The 20,597-nt window shown below is 39.8% G+C and overlaps 1 protein-coding gene across 5 annotated transcripts in view; it reads left to right on the top strand.

Moving 5' to 3' along the window:
• The window catches only part of TCERG1 (transcription elongation regulator 1), a 35,125-nt gene that overhangs the window by 12,455 nt on the left and 2,073 nt on the right, over positions 1-20,597 (top strand). For 4 of the 5 annotated variants that reach the window (XM_075441461.1, XM_075441465.1, XM_075441464.1 and 1 more), the window contains 14 exons: positions 837-1,037; positions 2,330-2,445; positions 4,557-4,645; positions 5,691-5,851; positions 6,687-6,753; positions 7,839-7,974; positions 8,960-9,049; positions 9,814-9,932; positions 12,019-12,169; positions 16,428-16,592; positions 17,443-17,625; positions 18,729-18,908; positions 19,845-19,928; positions 20,184-20,284. In XM_075441461.1, the coding sequence (XP_075297576.1) occupies positions 837-1,037; positions 2,330-2,445; positions 4,557-4,645; positions 5,691-5,851; positions 6,687-6,753; positions 7,839-7,974; positions 8,960-9,049; positions 9,814-9,932; positions 12,019-12,169; positions 16,428-16,592; positions 17,443-17,625; positions 18,729-18,908; positions 19,845-19,928; positions 20,184-20,284 (1,843 nt within the window). The remainder of the gene's footprint in view (positions 1-836; positions 1,038-2,329; positions 2,446-4,556; positions 4,646-5,690; positions 5,852-6,686; positions 6,754-7,838; positions 7,975-8,959; positions 9,050-9,813; positions 9,933-12,018; positions 12,170-16,427; positions 16,593-17,442; positions 17,626-18,728; positions 18,909-19,844; positions 19,929-20,183; positions 20,285-20,597) is intronic. The other variant, XM_075441462.1, reaches the window with a different exon arrangement.

The following is a 20,597-nucleotide window of genomic DNA, read 5'->3' as shown; positions in this document are numbered from 1 at the left end:
ACTTTTTCATATAAATGCTAAAAGCTCAAAATTATGATCTCGTAGTTCTATCCGATTTGTTTTTCTAGAACTTGTCATTCAAAATATGTTCAGTAAATCCATTTTGCTGGGATAATTAGAGAAATAATAGGATAATGTAGCATTTTGGCTTTCTTATCTTTGGATACTTATTTGCCATTTTGCTTTAGGATGTGAATAATATAGTTTTTTTCCAATCAATCTGCAGTACTGAACAAAACCGCCACGCAATCTGCAATTATTTTGTGCTCATCAGTTTTTATCCGAGGTTCTGAATTAATGTTAACTGTTTTTAAGTCAGGATTTAAGGTCTATCAAAGTTCTGCTTCGTATTACATGGCTCAAATTCAAGCCACTGTTGTCTTTTTTTTCAAGAGCAATAGGAATATCACTTAAAATGACAGCATAATTAAACAACGGAGTATATTTTAAAAAAAAAATATTTGCTGAAGACATGTAATAAACTTTTTTAATAACTAGAGCCCTTCATTTTGAAGTATTAAAGCAAATGTCTAAAAATTAACAAGCTTTTTGCTGTGCAGAATTACACATTACTCTAAAATTTAAAGCTGTCTAATTTGCCTGTTAGTATGGACATTACTGACTGTAAAACACTGGAAGGAAATTTAGTGACAATGCATTGGTTTCCAATTTAATTCTGAAAACAAGCTCTCTATTTATTTATTTAGGTTGATTATTTGTAAATTATGTCAGTAAAGTGCTAGGTTTTGGTTCTTGGGTACTTCATTGCCACTTACTGTTTCCTTTTTTCCTTTTCCCTTTTTCCTTTTTTCTGTTTTCTTTTCTTCTTCGTACAGGTGTGTTGCCAGGCATGGCCCCTCCCATCGTACCTATGATCCATCCTCAGGTTGCTATTGCTGCCTCCCCGGCCACGCTGGCTGGGGCCACAGCAGTCTCCGAGTGGACAGAGTACAAAACAGCAGATGGAAAGACTTACTATTATAACAACAGGACCTTGGAGTCAACATGGGAAAAACCCCAAGAACTGAAAGAAAAAGGTACTTTTTTTTTTAATATCGCTGTATAGTAGGCAAAATTGCTCAGACCATTAATGGTTGTGTTAGAAAAGTTGAATGAGAATATTTCTAATCCCTTATATCCCTTAAGAACATTCAGAAATCCTGATTATAAGTATCCATTGGAGTTGGTGTTTGAGTCTGAACATTATGGCTTCTTTGTTTCCCACTGTATTGTAAGAGTATTTGATTCTAGAGTTGTTTCCAAATCCTGTGACGCTTGTGTAAATGCATTTTTCCACTCCAGTAGAAAGTAAGTGCTTTACGTACTCATGTGTTTGAGAAGATCCCAACTGCAGAAGGGTAGAAAGTGAGGGGAAAATTCAGTTATTCTAAAGACTGTAAACCAGGAAAGAATGAAGGTTGTTGAGAAGCTAAATTTCAGATCTTCAAAAATGAAGTATATAAACAGATTTGGAATATGAGGAAAAAATAAATTACCTCCTGCTGTCCGCATCTCTAAGTCATATTCCAGTCCTATTCTGTGAGTTGTGTTTATTTGGATCCATGTCACGGGTGGTGTTATAGGGGAGGGACATAGTTCTTGTATCATAAGTAAGGAAGAAGGGGCAAAAATTCTGTGGCTTTTATTCAGTTTATAATGCCTTCTAGGAAAATAAATCTGGTCAGACCCAAATCGTTCTTCCTTTTATTGTCTGCTGAATTTTTCAGTTACACGAAATCTTTGTTTAGAGAAATTTAGAACAATTACACAGTTGGCTGGTTTAATTAATACCCATCTTTTTAATAGTTCAGGTTCAAATAAAAGGTGTTTTTACTGCAGTGAAAACTTCTAAAACAGCAAACACCAATTTTGCTCAGTGAGGATTATCCATTTTATAATTCTTTCTAAATGGATGCAGAGCAATCCTCAGATGATTCTCCGTGAATTTTCTCTGATTTTTATTTTTTTATCAACAGCATTTCAAATCTGAAAGTGGTCTTCAGTGTTGCACTGTTGGTTGCAGCTGTTGGTTGGTGTTTTTATTGGTGTTTCAGCTATCTCTCTTGGTACGCTTTAGTTAGATTTTTAATATAATAAGATGCCTTACAGTATTTTGTTTTCCAGTCCCAAGTAGGTCTTGGTACAGGAGAAAATCACGTCTTTATAGCAGACATTGTAAAGCCCAAGAAAGACAGAAAGTTATGCAAATGCATTAAAAATAAGTTTTGTTTGGCTTTTGTGTTTGGAAAATCATACCAATAAAAATAAATCTATTGTGGTTCTATAATAGTTTCTTAATAACACTAAAGAAAATTCTATCTTTATGTAGAAAAAATGGAAGAGAAGATTAAAGAGCCAATTAAAGAGCCTACGGAGGAGCCTTTACCAATGGAGACAGAAGAAGAAGAGCCAAAAGAAGAACCTATAAAAGAACTTATAAAGGAGGTAAAAGACCTTGCAACCAAATAGTCAGTATCGCCAGTTTGAATCCTACATCCTACAGGTGTGGATGCATCTGTAGACCAGGCATATTGACAGGAGACATGGTTAGTAATTTGAGTTCTTAAATTCCTGGGGTGATTTTGAAAGCCTTCCTTTTCGGACTCATAGCTTTTTTCTTTTTTTTTTTTTTTTTTTTTAACACAAAGAAAAAAAGGACATTTAAAAGAGAAGTACTGAGTATGTGAGTTAAGAAATTAGTATGAACATGGAAAAAAAGTTAGCTAATCACTGAATGGTAGGGATTGGAAGGGACCTCTGGGGATCATCCAGTCCAGCTCCCTGCCAAAGCAGGGTCACCCAGAGCAGGCTGCACAGGACCGCATCCAGGCAAGGTTTGAATATCTCCAGAGAAGGAGAATTCACAATCCCTCTAGGCAACCTGTTCCAGTGCTCCGTCACCCTCAGAGGGAAGAAGTTCTTCCTCATGTTCAGCTGGAACTTCCTCTGCTGCAGTTTGTGCCCGTTGCCCCTTGTCCTGTCGCTGGGCACCACTGAAAAGAGCTTGGCCCCATCCTCCTGACCCCCACCCTGCAGATATTTAGAGGCATTTATAAGGTCCACTCTCAGCCTTCTCTTCTCCAAGCTAAACTAGCCCAGCTTCCTCAGCCTCTCCTCGTAGGAGAGATGCTCCAGTCCCCTCCTCATCCTTGTAGCCCTCCGCTGGACTCTCTCCAGTAGTTCCTCATCTTTCTTGAACTGGGGAGCCCAGAACTGGATGCAGTATCACAGATGGGGCCTAACCAAGGCAGAGCAGAGGGGGAGGAGAACCTCCGTCAGCCTCCTGGCCACGCTCCTTTTAATGCACCCCAGGAGACCACTGGCCTTGGCAACCAGGGCACGCTGCTGGCTCGTGGTCAACTTGTCGTCCCCCAACATTTCTAGGTCCCTCTCCACAGAGCTGCCCTCCAGCAGGTCTGCCCCGAGCCTGTCCTGGTGCATGGGGTTGTTCTTCCTCAGGTGCAGGACCCTGCACTTGGCCTTGTTGAACTTCAGGTTCCTCTGCGCCCAACTCTCCAGCCTGTCCAGGCCTCGCTGAAGGGCAGCACAGCCTGCTGGTGTATCAGCTGCGCCTCCCAGCTTTGTGTCACCAGCAGACTTGCTGAGGGTACGCTCCGTCCCTGCATCCCGATCGTGGATCAGTAAGCTGAACAAGACAGTACTAAGCCCTGGGGAACCCCAGTAGCTACAGGCCTGCAGTTAGACTCTGTGCCACTGATCACAACATAGACATGATGTTCTTTTGCTGATTTTGAGATGTTCAGAAAAGTGAAACTTGTCTGGCATGTTTGAAATCTTTAAACTAATAGTTTTTTATTCTGTGTCTTTACTGTTTTCTTTTGAACAGTTTTGAAACAAAGCTTACATGTTCTCCATGTGCTAGAAGTGTGTAGTCTGTTAGGAACAAATGTCCTAGAAAACGTCTGTAGTGTTTACACTGCAATGAATTAACTTTTTTCGTGTAAGGCATTTTGTCATTCTGAGAAAGCATAATTCTCAAAGATGCTAAGGTGTTTGATTAAAAATTAAAGCTTTTAGACTGATTTCTGTGAACTTTGATGTAGCTTACTAGGCAAAAGCACAGAATTCAGTTGCTGCTTTTTATTACCACTCTACCCTGTTCACTTTTGAGGTAGTTGCTAATTTGCTTATTTCTGCTACAAAGGTTATTGCAGATTTTTGACTGTTTCAGACTCCTTATCTCATTTTTAAGTAGATTCTTTTCAAGAATAAATCAAAATTTCTTTATGAGAAACTACACCCTTGCCCCTGCATTCAGGCCTTGATTCAAGGATTCATGCAGATCTAGGAGAGCATTTAAATAGGGTTTCACTGAAGTCAGAAGTTAGGTAAACACTTAGGTTTTCAGAACTGAGATAGCAGTTACTGTTGAAATTCCAATGCTTCTGTTTTAAGCATGGATGAAATGTAATGGTGAGCTGTTTGTTAGCATTGTTTAGAATATACATTTACTTGTTTAAAACAAATAGTTACTTTATAATAAATAATTAGCTAGCTGTCATTGCCTCAATCCTGTAACTTGTTTGTTCCTTGAGGAGCCAAAAGAGGAAGAAATGACTGAAGAAGAAAAAGCTGCTCAGAAGGCCAAGCCGGTTGCAACCACTCCTATTCCAGGAACCCCATGGTAGGTGCCACTTCTCCCTGCAGCGTGCTACGGGGGGACTGGAAGGTCGTTTCCTGTAGCTACCAGGAGGGTCTCTGGGCAGTTAGAACAAGTAATAGTGCATGCAGATCCTGATCTTGCTACGCTTCTGTCTCAAGTAACGTCAGGTTCCACCAGCCACCACTGTTCACACTGTGCCAGTGCTCAGATGTCCAGTGGTCTGTGTATAGTCTTTCTGCCACACGCGGAGTGCAGTCCTGTGAGGTACGTTGCCAGTACAGATTCCGTATCCCAGCCCCTTCATCTGCCACTGATTCCTCCTGATCTGGTATGAAACAGTGGCCAAAAAAAAGTTGGACTGCTTTTGCTCTTATGCCATGGGGAAGGAACAGGTGTGACTGCTGGCCAAAACAATCCTTTTCTTTGTCTTTTCTTTTTTATTTTTTTTTTTAAATCCTTTTCCTTGGCCTAGTACTTATGAGGTGCCTATGTGTGTAATATCGGGATGGGGTCACTCTTGCTGTAATATATGTAAATCATCTTTGTACGTTTGGATGACCAAGGTAAAAATCTCACTGATGGTAAAGGGATATTATTGTTTTAATTTTTGCAGTTTAGCCATCAATGCTTTTTATTAATGTTTGATGCTTAAAACTGTCTCCCTTCAAATTATCTCTGCAGTTCTTTCATCCTGTCATTTATCAAATTCCGGCAAGATCATTCGGTTGCTTTTTCTCATATTCTGGGGGGCATCGGAGAGATGAGGTACATTTTATTCCAAAATCGAAGTCAGCTGTCTAAAATGTTTTTCTAGAGAAGAACCGAATATACTGCAGCTCTTGATAAAAAGTGTTTTTAAAAATGCATTTCAAATCTGCTAGCAGAGAAAAGCCGTAATTCAGTGTCCACTGGACAGCAGCGCTGTCTGGCAGTTGTGCAGTGGGCATAGCCCGGGTCTGTCTGCCACCGTTACGTTTGCCGCAGTCTCCGAGTGCGGTAGCAGGTACACAGAACGAATGAGGACAGCGGTAACACCAGACTTCCTGTCTGATTGTTAAATATCTAGGTGTGTCGTGTGGACTGGTGATGAGCGTGTCTTCTTCTATAACCCCACCACTCGTCTTTCTATGTGGGACCGACCAGATGACCTAATTGGAAGAGCTGATGTGGACAAAATTATTCAAGAACCTCCTCACAAAAAAGGAATGGAAGAAGGAAAAAAACTCAGTAAGAGCGATCTTATTGCCCCCTTAAGAAGTCTGAATATAATTTATCACTTATTTTGTATTGGTTTCCAAAGCTAGTAACGTTTGAATACGTGAGGAGTGTAAGGACGTACTGAAAAATGTATATAGCTTTGGAATTTAAGAAGGCTGGTGGGAATGCAGATCTATAGAATCCTTTGGAAAAAAAACAGCCTATTGAAGAAAGTAGATACTAACAAGGTGAATTTTTTTTTTTTTTCAAATGCCAACAGGCTGAAAAAACCCCACAGTTTTTACTGACTAAAAAAGGGACTGTATTTGCTTTGTAAGCAAGAGGAATCTGGGGGCCAGAAAAGATTTATCGTAATATACAAATGGGCTCTCACAGAAGAGGATTTAACTTAGAGAACATCAGCTGGAATACAGTTTTGGAAACAGCTGCCAAGAGCAGAGAACATTCAAGAGGCTGCTGAGATGAGACTTCTTTCTGGCATGAGTTCTAGTAAATGACCCTGGGATGACATGAGGGCTTGGTAGTTGGAGGAGAGCAAAGTGCAAGTAGGTAATCAGAAGATCCAAATGTGCTTTATTAGACTGTTTAGCCTGGGTTTTTTTTCCCCTGGAAATAAGAGGTCAGTGTTTGTCATTTTTAAATACAAAGTTGGCCACAAGTCCGTTAGTCCCACCACCAAATTCGATAGTGTTATTCTGAAAGCAGCTAAAAACCATATGTCTTCCTTTGTCAGAATACATTATTGTAGCACACGTTGTCCTCTGGTTTTTGCACAAGGCTTCATTTGTGATTTACAAATTTTTCATAAAGATAAATTCTAAGGTATTATTGAAATTTGTTACAGTTAGAGAAGAGCATGAATCTACAGAGGAAGCCAACGAAGATGAGCCTATTAAAATTAAGAAGCGCAAGTAAGTTTGGTTTTTCGATATGAAGTGGTCTGTGTAGAAAAAATAACGTTTTTCATCTGAGCAGTGTGTATACTGTTGTATGCAGCACAGCAGTAACAATAACTAATGGGACTGGTAAACATAATTATCAGCTTTCTGCTATGTTACTTCAACAGCTTTAGCAAGCATTGGATATTTCTCCGAGATAACATACCATTTATTTCCATTTTGAATGATTTCCAGAGGAGATGACATGGATTTCAGCTATCCGGTGTATATCCAAGGAATATTTTGAGTGCAGTTTATCTTGATTAGTTTGCTTCTGTTGTTTGTTTATCTAGCTTGTTGATTTCTGTGCCCAAGGGTTGGTTGCCAGAAAATCTAGCCATCAAGATTTTCATAGCAATTACTCGGTTTTTACTGTATTGTAATGTTTTAAGAGTTTGTTTAGGTCTTTTGGTCTGTTTTGCCTATTGAAAGTCATGTATGCCGCTTACTCCAAGTTACTTACATGTTTTAGAAGTAGTGTTACCATTTTATTTGTTATTGTGTCCTCTTAGGGATGATCATAAAGTTGTTAGCTGTTAGGGCTTTGAGTTTGTTTGGGACGAACTGCATTTGCTCTTAGTAAACATAGACCAACAAACAGCGCACTTTTTTTCCAGAAATGCTTTGATGGATGAATGTATCACTTGCATTACAGCATTTTCTGTTGTAATGAGGTTGTAAGGTATTCTCAATTTGGACAACTCCCTTAGCCATAGTCTTTTCACAGGGCCTCATGGTCTTCAACAGGAGATAAGAAAATCAAGTGCAATTAATGTAAAATCTGTTGCACATCTGGCAAGACCATTAAATACAACCAGAATGTGCTGACTTCCTGGAGTCATTTGTTGGCACTGAAGTTCTTGAGAATACCTTGGTTCTCGAGCTCTTTCAGTATAAAGCATTCACATCCAAGTCTCAAAGAATGGCTTGCATGATTTGTCAGCCTGTGCTTCTGAAGTAACCGGTTACGTCCATTCTGTCCTCGCGTAGTTCAATTTCTAACCTACGGGGCTGGCATATTACTTCTCACGTTACACACTATGTTTAATTTTTTTCAGGAAAGATGATAACAAAGATATTGATTCAGAGAAGGAGGCTGCTATGGAAGCTGAAATCAAAGCTGCTCGAGAGAGAGCCATCGTCCCTCTGGAGGCTCGGATGAAACAATTCAAGGACATGCTTCTAGAACGAGGGGTCAGAGCAAACTGTGTGTGTGTGTGTGTGTGTGTGTGTGTGTGTGAGAAGGGGAGAGAGGGAGGGGAGGTTCAGGCAGAGGGCTCGATTCTTAGTGAAGTCAGAACCTGTGGTGCTTTGTGCAAGAACAATCTCATCCTTCCCCTGACTAATGGATGCACTTGGTACAAGACTGTATTTCAAATAATGTTACAGTTGTAGCAAAGTTTTGATTGCTAAGTAACTGAAATTGAACAGTATCAAGACAGATTTTTTTTTTTTAAACTTTTTTTCCAAGTTAAGTAATTACATAATTGAAAGCTGCCATTGAAAATAGATGGGACACACAAACAGGACACATCCTTAGTGTTTTTGGAAATGTTCCTACGTGAGAAAAGCAGTAAGTTCCACTGTAGTCTGTACGCTTTTATCCTTAAATGGGAGACTTTTTGCTTTTAGTTAATTAAATTTGAAATCTGCTTGTTATGAATCACTTTTGGTAGATAAATTAGGCTATTGAATATAAATCTATATAGTAACCTTAAAAAATGGAAGCAGTTCCAGCTGCCTATGCAGCTTTCATTTAGTTTCAGTAACTGGATTTTATGGGATAGTTTTAAGAAGCTTGTTTAAGATGAGCTTGAATGTGTTTAAATCAATCTCTTTTGTAGTAGAAGTGTTTACACTCGTAACATTTAGAAAAGGTGTAGAGCAGGCGTGGGATATGAGAACATAGAACCTCAAGGTTTTTTCCTGATGTCCTTTTTTTAAATGTCGCAGAGTAGTAGTGATTAAGCGTGTGTTATTATTTAGAAGTTTTCAGAGCCAATTAGTGTCGAAACTTGCTGTGGCAGCCTCCATCATCTATTAGTGATGAAAACTTCAGGATGAGTTCGTTTCCCTCTTTTTATCAGATGTCCTATAGTTTTCAAGCAAAACTGTACAACTTCTGTATATGTGAGGAAACTTAACCGTTAGTTAAAATCTGACTTTTTTTTAATTAAAGGTCTCTGCTTTTTCAACATGGGAGAAAGAGCTACACAAGATAGTTTTTGATCCTCGTTACTTACTTCTCAACCCGAAAGAAAGAAAACAGGTAAAAGAGAAGTCAAATTCGCTCCCCATCCAGACACAGCTATTACAGGCTTTATCTAAGTTCTCAGTCTGCTATTTTTGTTCCTGCTAACCTTCAGACTAATTAGTGTTGCAAGGGATTTTTGTTATCGTTAGGATTTGTCTGGAAATGGAAGAAGCCAGCAAGAAAAGAAGTGGGTTGGTAGTTTTTTCTTTTTCCTGTGGTTGGAAGATGTAATATTTTAACACAGTGAAAGTTGTATGCGTACAGGGAGCTCCCAAAACCTGAATGGAATGGTGAGAATCATCAGTATCTCTTCAAAATATTTGCATAATGAATAATCTATCTATTTATTAAAAAAACAAAAGCAGTTGGGGGGAAAAACTAAAGCGCATTGTTATTGTAAAGCAAGTTGTCACTCCACAAGCTTTTCGTCAAATGGATGTAGGGAAATGGAAGACTTCAAGAGTGCAGGGTCTGCTGTCTTAAACGTATGACCCAGAAAAATGCTAACATAGCATGAATGCGTAAGAAACTTCTTCACAGGTCTCAGATTACGTGTTTGATACCATACGCTACATGTTCAGCTGATTGCAGTAATTTGCATATTCAAATACAAAGAGTCTGTAACCCTTCTTTCTACCTCATCTATGTTGGTTCTGTGGTGAGAGGAAAGGAAAACAGGAGAAAAAGAAAGAAATGGGATTTTTCCTCCCTCTTGCCCAGAGCTTACTTATGTGGCTTCAGGTTTGTATGTTTTATGGCGGCGACTGGTGTTTCTGTAGGTGTTTGATCAGTATGTGAAAACCCGAGCAGAAGAAGAGCGCAAGGAGAAGAAAAACAAAATAATGCAGGCCAAGGAGGATTTCAAGAAAATGATGGAAGAAGCAAAGATTAATCCAAGGTAGGAGCTTCTTTCTTGTTCATATGCATAAGCTTTATTAGAACAAAGTATGTTGGGTGGTGTTAGGTAGATTAACCTCTTCCAAAATGGGCGGAGAGGAGAAAAACTGTCAGATACTGTTGAAAACTTCTTTTGCTTGCTTGTATTCGCCTAACCCATGAAATAATAGAACTTGTGATTTATAATGATTTACATATTTTAAGTCATTTTGAAGAAATCCCCAGCGTGCTGTCCAGTTTGTGAGAAAGGCCTCATGATCCACCACAAGTTTTCTTTAATAACCCTGTTTCTTCTGAAGGATATTAGTAATCTTATTAGTAGTTTTTGAGAAGTCCTAGGGGTTTTCTTCAGTTTGGGGAGGGCTGAAGGGATGTTTTTCTGGTTACAAAGTGTGTTAAAAATAATATGATGGCATGTTCTGGTTGCTTTAATACAGAAATCAGTACATATCCCTCCAATTCAGACTTACTTGCAGTGGTAATTGCGGGGTGATGACAGTGAATGTACTAACATTCAAGATTTTATTGCTAGAACTGTTTGTTTTACAGCTTTCTTGCGTAGCATTCATGAAATATGTGCTTATGTCACCAGATGAGCTCTGAATCATTCTCTTTCAGCATCTCTTGGCTTATCTGGCATTAATTCTTTTACAGTGAAAGAACAACTCATTTGTTTCACTTCGGCTTAATTTTTTTCAGTGACCTCTTTTGGAATTCTGGTGGAAGTCAGTGTTATGTTAACTTTTAAATTACTTCAAATCTGATTAAGAACTCTTAAATTAGTGGACAGGTGTTTTAAATACTAAGGGTAGCAGTTTTAACAGTAGTAGGCTGGGAAGAATGGAGGCATGGAAATGTTTTAAGAAAAAGTTCATCAGTAATAAGTTTACATGTAATTCAGAGACTAACATGGACTATTATGTTGAGTGTAGTATCCTCAGCTTCCAGGATATCTCCGATGTGTCGTGTTGGGACTGACTCTTGTCTGATTATGGGTTGGGGTGGGAGTGTTCCAGCTGAAATACTGTCTTGTTTAATCTTATCCTTTGTCTTCTGGTTTCAGTGTTTGTCTAAAGATATTGCTGTACTTCTGGGAGTGCCAGACTGGGTTTTTGTCATCTATCTCAGTCCAACATGCTTAAGAGTTTGTGTTCCACTTCATTTAAACAGCTCTTGTTCTTCAGTATAGCTGTACATTCACTTTCTAATTTTTTTGAATAAGCTACCAAATTCTCTTCTTGTTTCAATTTACCCTACAGCAACAGTAGGCTGGATTTTCCAAGTCTAATTATTTCCATGCTGTGATGAAAACATTCGTATGATTATAAGTGTCTCACGTATTCTTGGGGCCAGATTTGCATCAGAGCTTGGAAAAAGCACAGTAGTGGTTTTTTTCGAGGTAAGTGGCAGTACTATATCTACTGCACAGATTGGAATCTGGCCCTGGAGGTGAGAGAACGGTCAGGGAATGCTATGGGAATAATGGGTTGAAAGCCCAGTATTGCTGCATCTGCCCATAGTGTTTAAAAATCTCCACGTGTCTTAAGATTAGGCTATGCAGTGTTCACTGTAGGAGGAAAAATTGATTCAGCCAGTGTTCTATTGTGATTAATACCAAAAGGTGATTTTCTTGGTGAACTCTTAGCATGGTTTGGCTGCAAGTGAATGCACATAAAATATTCAGTTTCACAGCTGTGAAATACCTGGACAGACTGGTGGCTGAACTGCTAACCCACATAAAAAGATTTTTGTAGACAACTGAGTTTTCTCCTTTCTTCTTCCTGGTTGCATTGTAATCTCTCTTCCTACGCCTGCACTTTCTGCAGGTTGCTGTATTCAGATGAGCAAACCAAACCCCCCTGTTAGTCTCTAACAATACCTTTCATGCGTGTGCCTCAACCTGCGCCTTTCTATATAGTTCATTGGTCAAACGTCTCTATAGTGAGACCATAGGATGTTGCCTTTTTTTCTTTCTTTTTTTTAATTGTGCTCTGGCATGTATTCTAGCAGCAGAAATTTTCTCTGCTGAACCTGCTTGCCGGCAAAGACAGCTCTGCCAAATGAGTTCACTTGCCATTTTGTTGCAGAACTACTTTTAGTGAATTTGCAGCCAAGCATGCTAAAGACTCGAGGTTCAAGGCAATTGAAAAGATGAAAGATCGGGAGGCCTTGTTTAATGAGTTTATCACAGCGGCAAGAAAGAAGGAAAAAGAAGATTCGAAGACCAGGGGTGAGAAGGTAAGGTGACTTTTTGTAGTTCCAGCAGTGTGCATGGTGCGAGCCTGAGTGAGATGGGACAGAGCCAGTGCTTGGTTTCTAGCGAGCCTCCTCGGAGGCACGGTCCGTCTCCTTCTGTAGAGGTTTGGCAATGTGAACAGTTCACGGCTTCTGAACCCACTGTTTGCAGGTATACTGACTTTTAGAGTGTGTAGAATTGAACTTAGATTTATTTGTGAAGCTGAGTTTACTCAAATAATCACACTCTTTTTTTCATTTACCTAAGCAAGTAACATTATATTCTTAACTGGAATAATGCCTTTTTTTTTTAAGTTATATGATCCTGAAGCATGAAAAGAATTCTTGTCCTGTTTGGCTGGAAAACCCAGAACTGGCCATTGCCTCCTTGTTCCTTCAATGGAGGCAGTAAACACTTGAAATTCTCTGTAGGATGCTCCATTTAAATTTCAAGCAGCTTCCGTATCTTCTCTGTCCGTCTAAAAGCTAGCACTTTAGTGACTTCTTAATCTTTCAGTAAATATATCTTATGTATAAACTGCAGCTTATTAGAATTAAAGGTCAGCTATTAAAGATTAATGAATTGTAAATGTCATTTGACCATATTGTCAGTAGCAGGGAGCAGGCTTTCACCGCTGGGGAAGCAGGCTGCTGTGGCCGTGGCATCAAATATTGTCATCAAAATACGCCGCCACTTCCTTGAATGTCCCTGTGTGTTGTGCGAGTGGAGAAAATAACCTCTAAAGCGTAATCATTTTTGACATTTAAAGTCTGCAATGTTTATTTTGTAGTATAAAGTTATTGCAAATTTCAACTACTAAGAATGCTTACAGAAGAGAAAAATGCTCAGTAACAGGTTAGATTTGGGGACAGTTTCGTTGTTCAGTAAGTTTTGCATATATTTCTTAATCTAAGTACTCTGGTCTAGTTTTGATTCTGTACTCGGATTTCTTCAAATGTTGACTTACTGCTGATATTTTCAATCAATGATTGTGCTTTTGGAAGAGATCTGATGTAGTTCAAAACTAGACATTTACATACTGCATTTTGATTATGAATATGGAATTTTAAATCATTCTTGCAGTTCAGTAGTGCAGTTGACTTTAAAGAAAGTAAATGTTTGTTTTGTTGTTGCATGATTGTTCTAAAGTTGAAAAGTTAAGACAGACTGTGTTTGCTTGCTTTTGAAATAATGTTTTTTGTTTTCTCCAAAAGCCTTTTGTAACCATTTTATGTATTCTGTTTTATAACAAGTGGATAGACTTTACAGTTATGTGCTGTGCGGCCTGTCAATCAGTTCAGTCTGACAGCTGTCAATCACTGACACGCAAATATTATGGGATTCCCTAGTGAGGAAAGAATTGGTATCTCTGTGTGGTGACTTTAGCCTCCGCAGTTCCGGTACTTTACATTTTTTTAGTTTTTTTCCTTGTGAAGTGATGAGAGTTGTACCTGCAATGTGTTAACTGCCAAAAAAAAAAAAAGAGTTCTAAATACACCTGAAATATTTTCAGTCTTATTTTCCTTTTATTTTGAAAATGCTTAAAACACAAAAGAAAATTTAAGGCGTTTAACCTGAAGCTTTCTCAGTCTGTTTTAAAAATCCAAAATCTTTATTTAAGGAGGATCAACTTTACAGAAATCTTTAATGTAAGGGTTTTAAATTACATAATGTTTGGATTCACTGAGTTATGCCGTATAGGATGGTGAAGGAGCAGCCAGCTTTTCAGATGGTTGTTTTTATTCATGTGGCTAATTTCAGTGAGTAAATTCAGTGGTAACACTTCTCAGATGGCAGAGGTGAGGCAGGGCGCGGGGCTTTGAGGGTGTCGGGGAGGGACCAGCAGCTGGCGGTGTTGGCCAGGCTGCTCGCGTGCTGTGCCGGGGCACAGCGTGGTTCCGTCTCCTCCAGACGAGCCGTGCCAGCAGATGAGCCTGACCTCCCGCTTTACGCAGACTTGGGGAGACGTTCAGCTGCGAGCGTCCCACGCCCGCCGCGCTGGCGGCTGTCCTGTGCCAAGAGCGCTCACAGCTGCCTGAGGCAATGCTCCGCTTAGTGGAGCTGGTTCCTGTGTGCAGATGTACGAAGCTTACAGCATTGTCCAGCTGTGACTTTAAAGATTGTTCCCTGGTGAGATGCTTTTGACTCAGTTTTTGGAGAAGTTTTCACCTTTTTTTTATTTAAAACCAAATTGCAATACTTGTGCTATATACGTGGCGGATGACTGAAGTTAAACCCGTGCTTTAAGAGCATGAAAGGTCTGGAAGAGTCATTCGTCTTTCTCGGGAGGGCACTGGCCGTACCCTCCTGGTTTTCGCCGGGGTCGGTGGCCAGTGCAGCAGCAGCTCTGTGCGGCGGGGCGGGGGCTGCTGGCCTTGCCGCGGGCCGTGGTGGTGGGCCTGGCTGTGTGCGGCAGCCAGTGCCGCGTGCTGCCAGCGGTGCTGCGGGCGTGCAGGTCTCACCCGTGGAGTGGATCCATACGCATGCGCGACTGGTGCAGGAACTTGGAGATACCCTTACTTTATAGACTTCTGTAGTAACGGAAATGAGAATCGCTTGATTTTTAACAAGTATTTCTGATGCCATGGCTTAGAAAGCTTCATATTTTTGATACTGCATGCATGTTTTAAGATGTTCTGAAACAACGTTCTGAATTTTACGATGAATGAATGGTTTGCTTAGCATTTTGTTCAGCTACTTTGAGAAAAAGTGATAGTGCTGTAGATGTAGAGCAACTTCCCACTGGCACTAACCAGTTGTTTTCTAATCTCTCCTTTACTCTCTTAACAGAGAGATTAAGATAACAAGCAAAAAAGCCTATAAAGCCTTTTATGCTTTTATATGAATATTGTGAAGAGCTAAAACTATGGGTGGGCAAGCCTGCAGAATGCTGGTTTCGATTTTCATTTCATTCTTGCATTCTGTAACTAAACACATCTCGAGAGTTGGGGTGTGACAGTTCTCTGGAAAGGCAGAGTTTGTTCTCCTGTCCATCTGCTCGCTTCCCTTGTGAACCTCAGTGTTTTGGAGCTAAACTGCTTCTGGTGGTTTCCTTTATTTAAAGGAATGAGGGGAGGACATGCATAGTGAAAAATTAATGCCCAGCCCATCCCCTAGTTTGGCCAGCCCTTCTAGTTTGGGTTTTTGTTTGGGGTTTTGTTTTGTTTTGGATTTTTGGGGTTTTGTTTTCCAATTAGTGTGCCATAAGGACTTTTTTTTTTGTGGACCATCAGGGTTTGGGATGCTGTGAAGGCAGCATGCTTCACCTTGCATGTGGAGTCCCTGAAGTCAATCCCTGGCACTCAGCAAGAGAGGTGAACCAGCCCCTCGCCTCTCTGCTTCGGAGAGATGGACGCCTAAATGCTGAACCAGGCTTCTAAGGCGTAAAGTAGTGGAAACAAAAAGGAGAAAATACCTAGTGCTTAAAGTGCGGCAGGAACAGGGAGATCATCTACCCCAGAAAAAAGATGTAATAAAGTCACAGCAGTTGCTCTTGCAACTGCTGGTTTAGGGAGTTTGGATGAAAATGTCTTGCTAGTTGTCTTGAGATTAAAAAAAATAATACGATTGATTCTGTGCCAGCCCTTTGGCAACAGCTGTTGTTATGGTCAGAGTGCTGACATCCTATTTCCAATTGAAAAAGCAGACTAAAACATTTCCTTAAGCTTTCGTTATATATGTGCATATCCATCTTAAATGTAATTTACTTAATTACCATATATGGGTAATTCTTTATTGGTTAGATCCATCGTAAGACATTGCTCTTTATCAGCAGATCCAAGTATTTACCACTGTTCGTTGTACACTTGGAGGATGAATCCATAAATACTTGGTTTGTCTAGAGCCCTCTGTAAAGCTACATAGCTTCTGTAGTATTAATATGCAAAATGCTATAATGCAGAGCCAGTAACTTGTTACTTCGATATCTATATAAAAAAGCTGAAAAAATGAAGCTTAAATTGGAGTAAAATAATAAAAACTATTGGTGAATCATTCCTTAAAGAATATAGCCCATCTTAGATGTAGCAGATTTTGTTAATGTATCTGCTTTAGCAAAACTGTCCCAAGGGGAAGTGAATTTTAGCCGTGGTTATGTCTCAGTTCAGAGTTTTAGTGATTTCTCTAAATTGTAATGGTATGTAGTATTAATATTCTTCCCTCTATTGGAGGTAAGTTGACTCCTTTTTTCATAAGAGCAAACTGTTGGGTGTGAAAGTGTCTTTCTCAAGTACTGTCTTTCTGTTTCTGTCTGTAAAACAGATCAAAATGGACTTCTTTGAGCTACTGGCTAATCACCACCTGGACAGTCAGTCTCGCTGGAGCAAAGTGAAGGACAAAGTAGAGACTGACCCCCGTTACAAAGCAGTGGATAGCTCTTCGCAGAGGGAAGATCTTTTCAAACAGTACATAGAGAAAATAGCTAAGGTATGCATGTGACATTTGGAATTACAACTTTGGATGTTCTGCCGGTCACATTTCTGTTAGTGTGTGAAGCAACTAACTAGAAGACAGACTAATATGTGCTTTAGTTCCATACTAAAGAGGATTCTATGCCACAGTTATTTGTAGAAGTACCCCAGAATTACAGCTTGAAACTTAGAAGTACTATCCCTGCTGGTGGTGGTGCTGCTGCAGATGTTCATGGTATTTGTACGCACGCGTGCATACACACACGTGATACCTGGGAGAATTTATCCAGCAGAGCAAGAAAAGCAGAGACTCCTGTAAAGCCATTGGTTGTAAAAATGGCTGTAGAACTTCAGAAAATACAGACACCACTGATGACCTCCTGCCAGGATGGGCAGAGTTTCCTTCGCTGTGATTTTTCTATCAGCTGAGCTTCCTTCAGGAATATAGATGGTTCATACACAGTTCCTTCGCTGGCTCGTCGCTCTTAGCCCAGTGTTCCTGCCTTTCCCTTCCAGGCAGTGAATGGTTAGGGATGTAAAACTGGGCTAACAAATAGTGACACCACCCTACCCCCGCCCTGTCATTATTCAGTTGGGTTTGTCACTGGACTCAAGTATCATGGTCCTGAGAATGGTCATTCTGAGCTCAGCGTTGTGACCAAACTTCTTGCCCCGTGTAAACCCTAGAATGCTTCCACATAGCTGTTGAAGCAAAATTTTGTAGTCCATAGATCTCAAATCATTTTGAAATATTTTGCTCCGAGATGCCTTTAGGTTGATAACCCTGTAATTTACTTATCTGTCTAATGAGAATATGAAAGGTGTTGTGTTGTTTTTATTGAGAAAGGTTTGTTCTTGTGTTTCAGAATTTAGATTCTGAAAAAGAAAAGGAGCTCGAGAGACAAGCTCGCATTGAGGCAAGTTTGCGTGAACGAGAAAGGGAAGTCCAGAAAGCTCGTTCAGAGCAAACCAAGGAAATTGATAGAGAACGTGAGCAGCACAAACGGGAAGAAGCGATACAAAACTTCAAAGCGCTTCTGTCTGACATGGTGAGATATGGACAGGCTTTCTCAGCTTGTCAGTGCATTCTTTTTTCTAAGTGTTGCACTGCATAAAATCTGTTTGGCCTGTGTAGTTAAGTTTATGCAGAAACAGAATCCCGTTGTCTTCTCCCCACTGCCCTCCACTCACTGTTGGGAGTTCTGCCTTGGCTGGAAGCGAAGGCTTTGCGTTTAGGGTTTGTGTTCTGGTGTCTTGCCCGGGTTGTTGGGTGATGGCATTACTCCTGCTGCGTTTTGCTGGAGTCTCACAGGCGATGGCAGGTTTTCAGTCATGCTGCTGTAAACTTCTGTATGTCTGTTGGAAAATTAGAGATTGTTGAGCATTAGGAATAGTCCCCTTATTTTTGTGTTGTCTCTCCTCTTCGTGCTCCAAACACAGTGTCTTTGTCATACCATCTCTCAGCTGTGTTCTGTGTTCCCTTTGTTCTCCTGGTCAAGCTAATCTGGGAGAGCACAGTTCTTCTATGGTGAACGTCCTGCTAAGGGGGCAGGATTAGCAAAACGAGTTTTCACCAGTATGTGTACTACGCTGTTGCTCCCTGGTGTAGGATACGAAATCCAAACACGTTACTAGTGCTCAGTTCCACATTTCAGCACTGAAATCTGTATAAGGGGGCAGGATGTAAACAGCTCGTTGCTGATCTGGTGGTACACTAGTACCATAAAGCAGCAGCTCCTCAAGGATGCTCTCTGGGCTAGGAGCACGGCACTGCAGAGCTCCTGGTGTCTCCTTGGAAATAATTATCTCTGAAGCTGCCCTTCCAGACCACTTGTGGTTAATATAGTCTGTTACGCACGGAGGAGGAGGGTGCTGGATTTTTCTTTTCGAGAGGATACTCAGCCAGGTCAGTGGGGTATCTCCGTCTGCGTTTGAACTGATGCAAAGTAATTCCTTCTGCCACTCCATGTTTAGTATTTGTGGGGAAGCTACTACCATCTCTTACTTAAAAGCTGGTTTGGTTTTGTTTTTTGGTTTTTTTTAATCTTTAATATGAGCTTAAAACAAGAGAAATAACCTTAAGTAGTACATAAGAAATATCAGTAAACTGTGGGAAAAAATAGCTTAAAGAAATAATCATCTTTTGGCTCAGGTGCGTTCTTCAGATGTGTCGTGGTCTGATACCAGGAGGACTCTACGCAAAGATCATCGATGGGAATCTGGGTCCTTGCTAGAAAGAGAAGAGAAAGAAAAGCTCTTTAATGAACACATTGAAGCACTTACCAAAAAGAAGAGGGAACACTTTAGGCAACTTCTGGATGAAACTTCAGCAGTAAGAGCTGTATATATTTGAACGTCAAATCTTTGCCAGCCCATTGTGATTTCTTTTTTTCTGCTTTTCTGTCACACAGTCTGATTTGTTTAGTTTTATTTCCAGGGCCCCTTTGCTTCACCACTGTCTTTTCTTCTTCATAATAAAGCTTGTGCATTAGGTTTCCTTGTTTATCTTGAGTGTTGTTTCGGTTTAACGTACAGTTCACTTACATTTAAACTTCTAATCAGTGATCTTTTTGTCTCCTGCAGGAGGTTAACATTTCTTCAGCACTGAGTTATTTGATACTCTTTACTGTATGGCATCTTGCTCTTTCAGATATCCAGTGTGTTTGTCTTAATGACGATCAGTTTATAATCTTACCAAGTTCATCTGTTTTGATATTCTCCTGCTCTATCTTGTCCTACTGAATCTGAACTTGTGTAATGCTATGGAAATCTATCGCCTGTTCTGTGTATTGTGGGGCTTTAGCGAGTCTTACTCTTTTTTAGTTACGTGACAACTTTAGTCCCAAAAGTTTTTACCTCATTTTTTAATGCATTAGTCAAAAGTGCTTAAGACATTAGGCAGGTTTTTAGTGTGATAGAATGAAATGGCAGACATGTAACTCTGAAGCAAGTTTTCCATAGGTAATTTTTAACAACAGTCACATACATAAATATGCACTAGAAAAAGACTTTGGTATGTAAATGGTGTTTGTGAGGACTTTGATCTGAAAACGCCATCTCAAAATACGAAAGAAAAGTATAAAGTCAACTAATTAAAAATACAAATGTAGTAGTATGAATAATCAAAACCCAACTCTTAAAAATACAGCAACAACTTTGTCAGTGGACTTGGGAGGTATTTAAAAGCTTCAGATGCGGTAGTATTTACATTCTATATTCTTAGCATTTAATTTTCTTTTAATTTAACTATTTTTGCTTCTTTTGAAAGATAACCTTAACATCAACATGGAAAGAAGTGAAAAAAATCATTAAAGAAGATCCAAGGTGCATTAAATTTTCTTCAAGTGACAGGGTAAGTGGTCTGTGTGACTGTTGCTGACTTCCAGTGTAGTGCAGGGTACGGAGGAAGTAAGCTAATGGCTGCTGGAGTGGTTTCTGCTTTATGTGAACAGAATTATTATTGTTTAAATAAGATTTTTTTAAATTAAAAATGTAACAGATAAGGAAAAGTATAATTAACATGTAATTATTGCTTATGTTTAGTATGTGAATTTGTGTGAAGTACTTAATCTGCATTCAGTGTTTAAACTTACCTTTTTTCCTTCAGAAAAAACAAAGGGAGTTTGAGGAATACATTAGAGACAAATACATTACTGCCAAAGCTGACTTCCGAACACTATTGAAAGAGACCAAATTTATAACGTACAGGTGCGTGGCATGATGTCAACAAAAGACTAATCTTTTTATTGCGCTTCTTCCTGTAAATGGCAACAAACTGATGTCGTGTTTTTTCTCCTAGCATAAGTTGATGTCTTAAGTTACCCTTTTACAACCTTTCATAACCTGTGAAAAAAAAGTCTGCAGCAGTTAGAGACTTCTTTTTGCTCTATTTTGACACTTCTGCTGGCTGGCTAACAAGTAATGAGAATCGAACCAGCAGAGGTGCGAGGTTCTCTCCGGCTGTGGGGCAGTGCTGTGTGAACAGCCCGCGAGCTGCCGGGCGTTAACTTCGTTTTGTGGT

The sequence above is a fragment of the Opisthocomus hoazin genome, chromosome 22, assembly GCF_030867145.1.
Source record: "Opisthocomus hoazin isolate bOpiHoa1 chromosome 22, bOpiHoa1.hap1, whole genome shotgun sequence".
In the NCBI taxonomy this organism is placed as follows: domain Eukaryota; kingdom Metazoa; phylum Chordata; class Aves; order Opisthocomiformes; family Opisthocomidae; genus Opisthocomus; species Opisthocomus hoazin.
The sequence above is the reverse complement of the archived record's forward strand: the minus strand, read 5'-3'. Positions and strand labels throughout refer to the sequence as shown.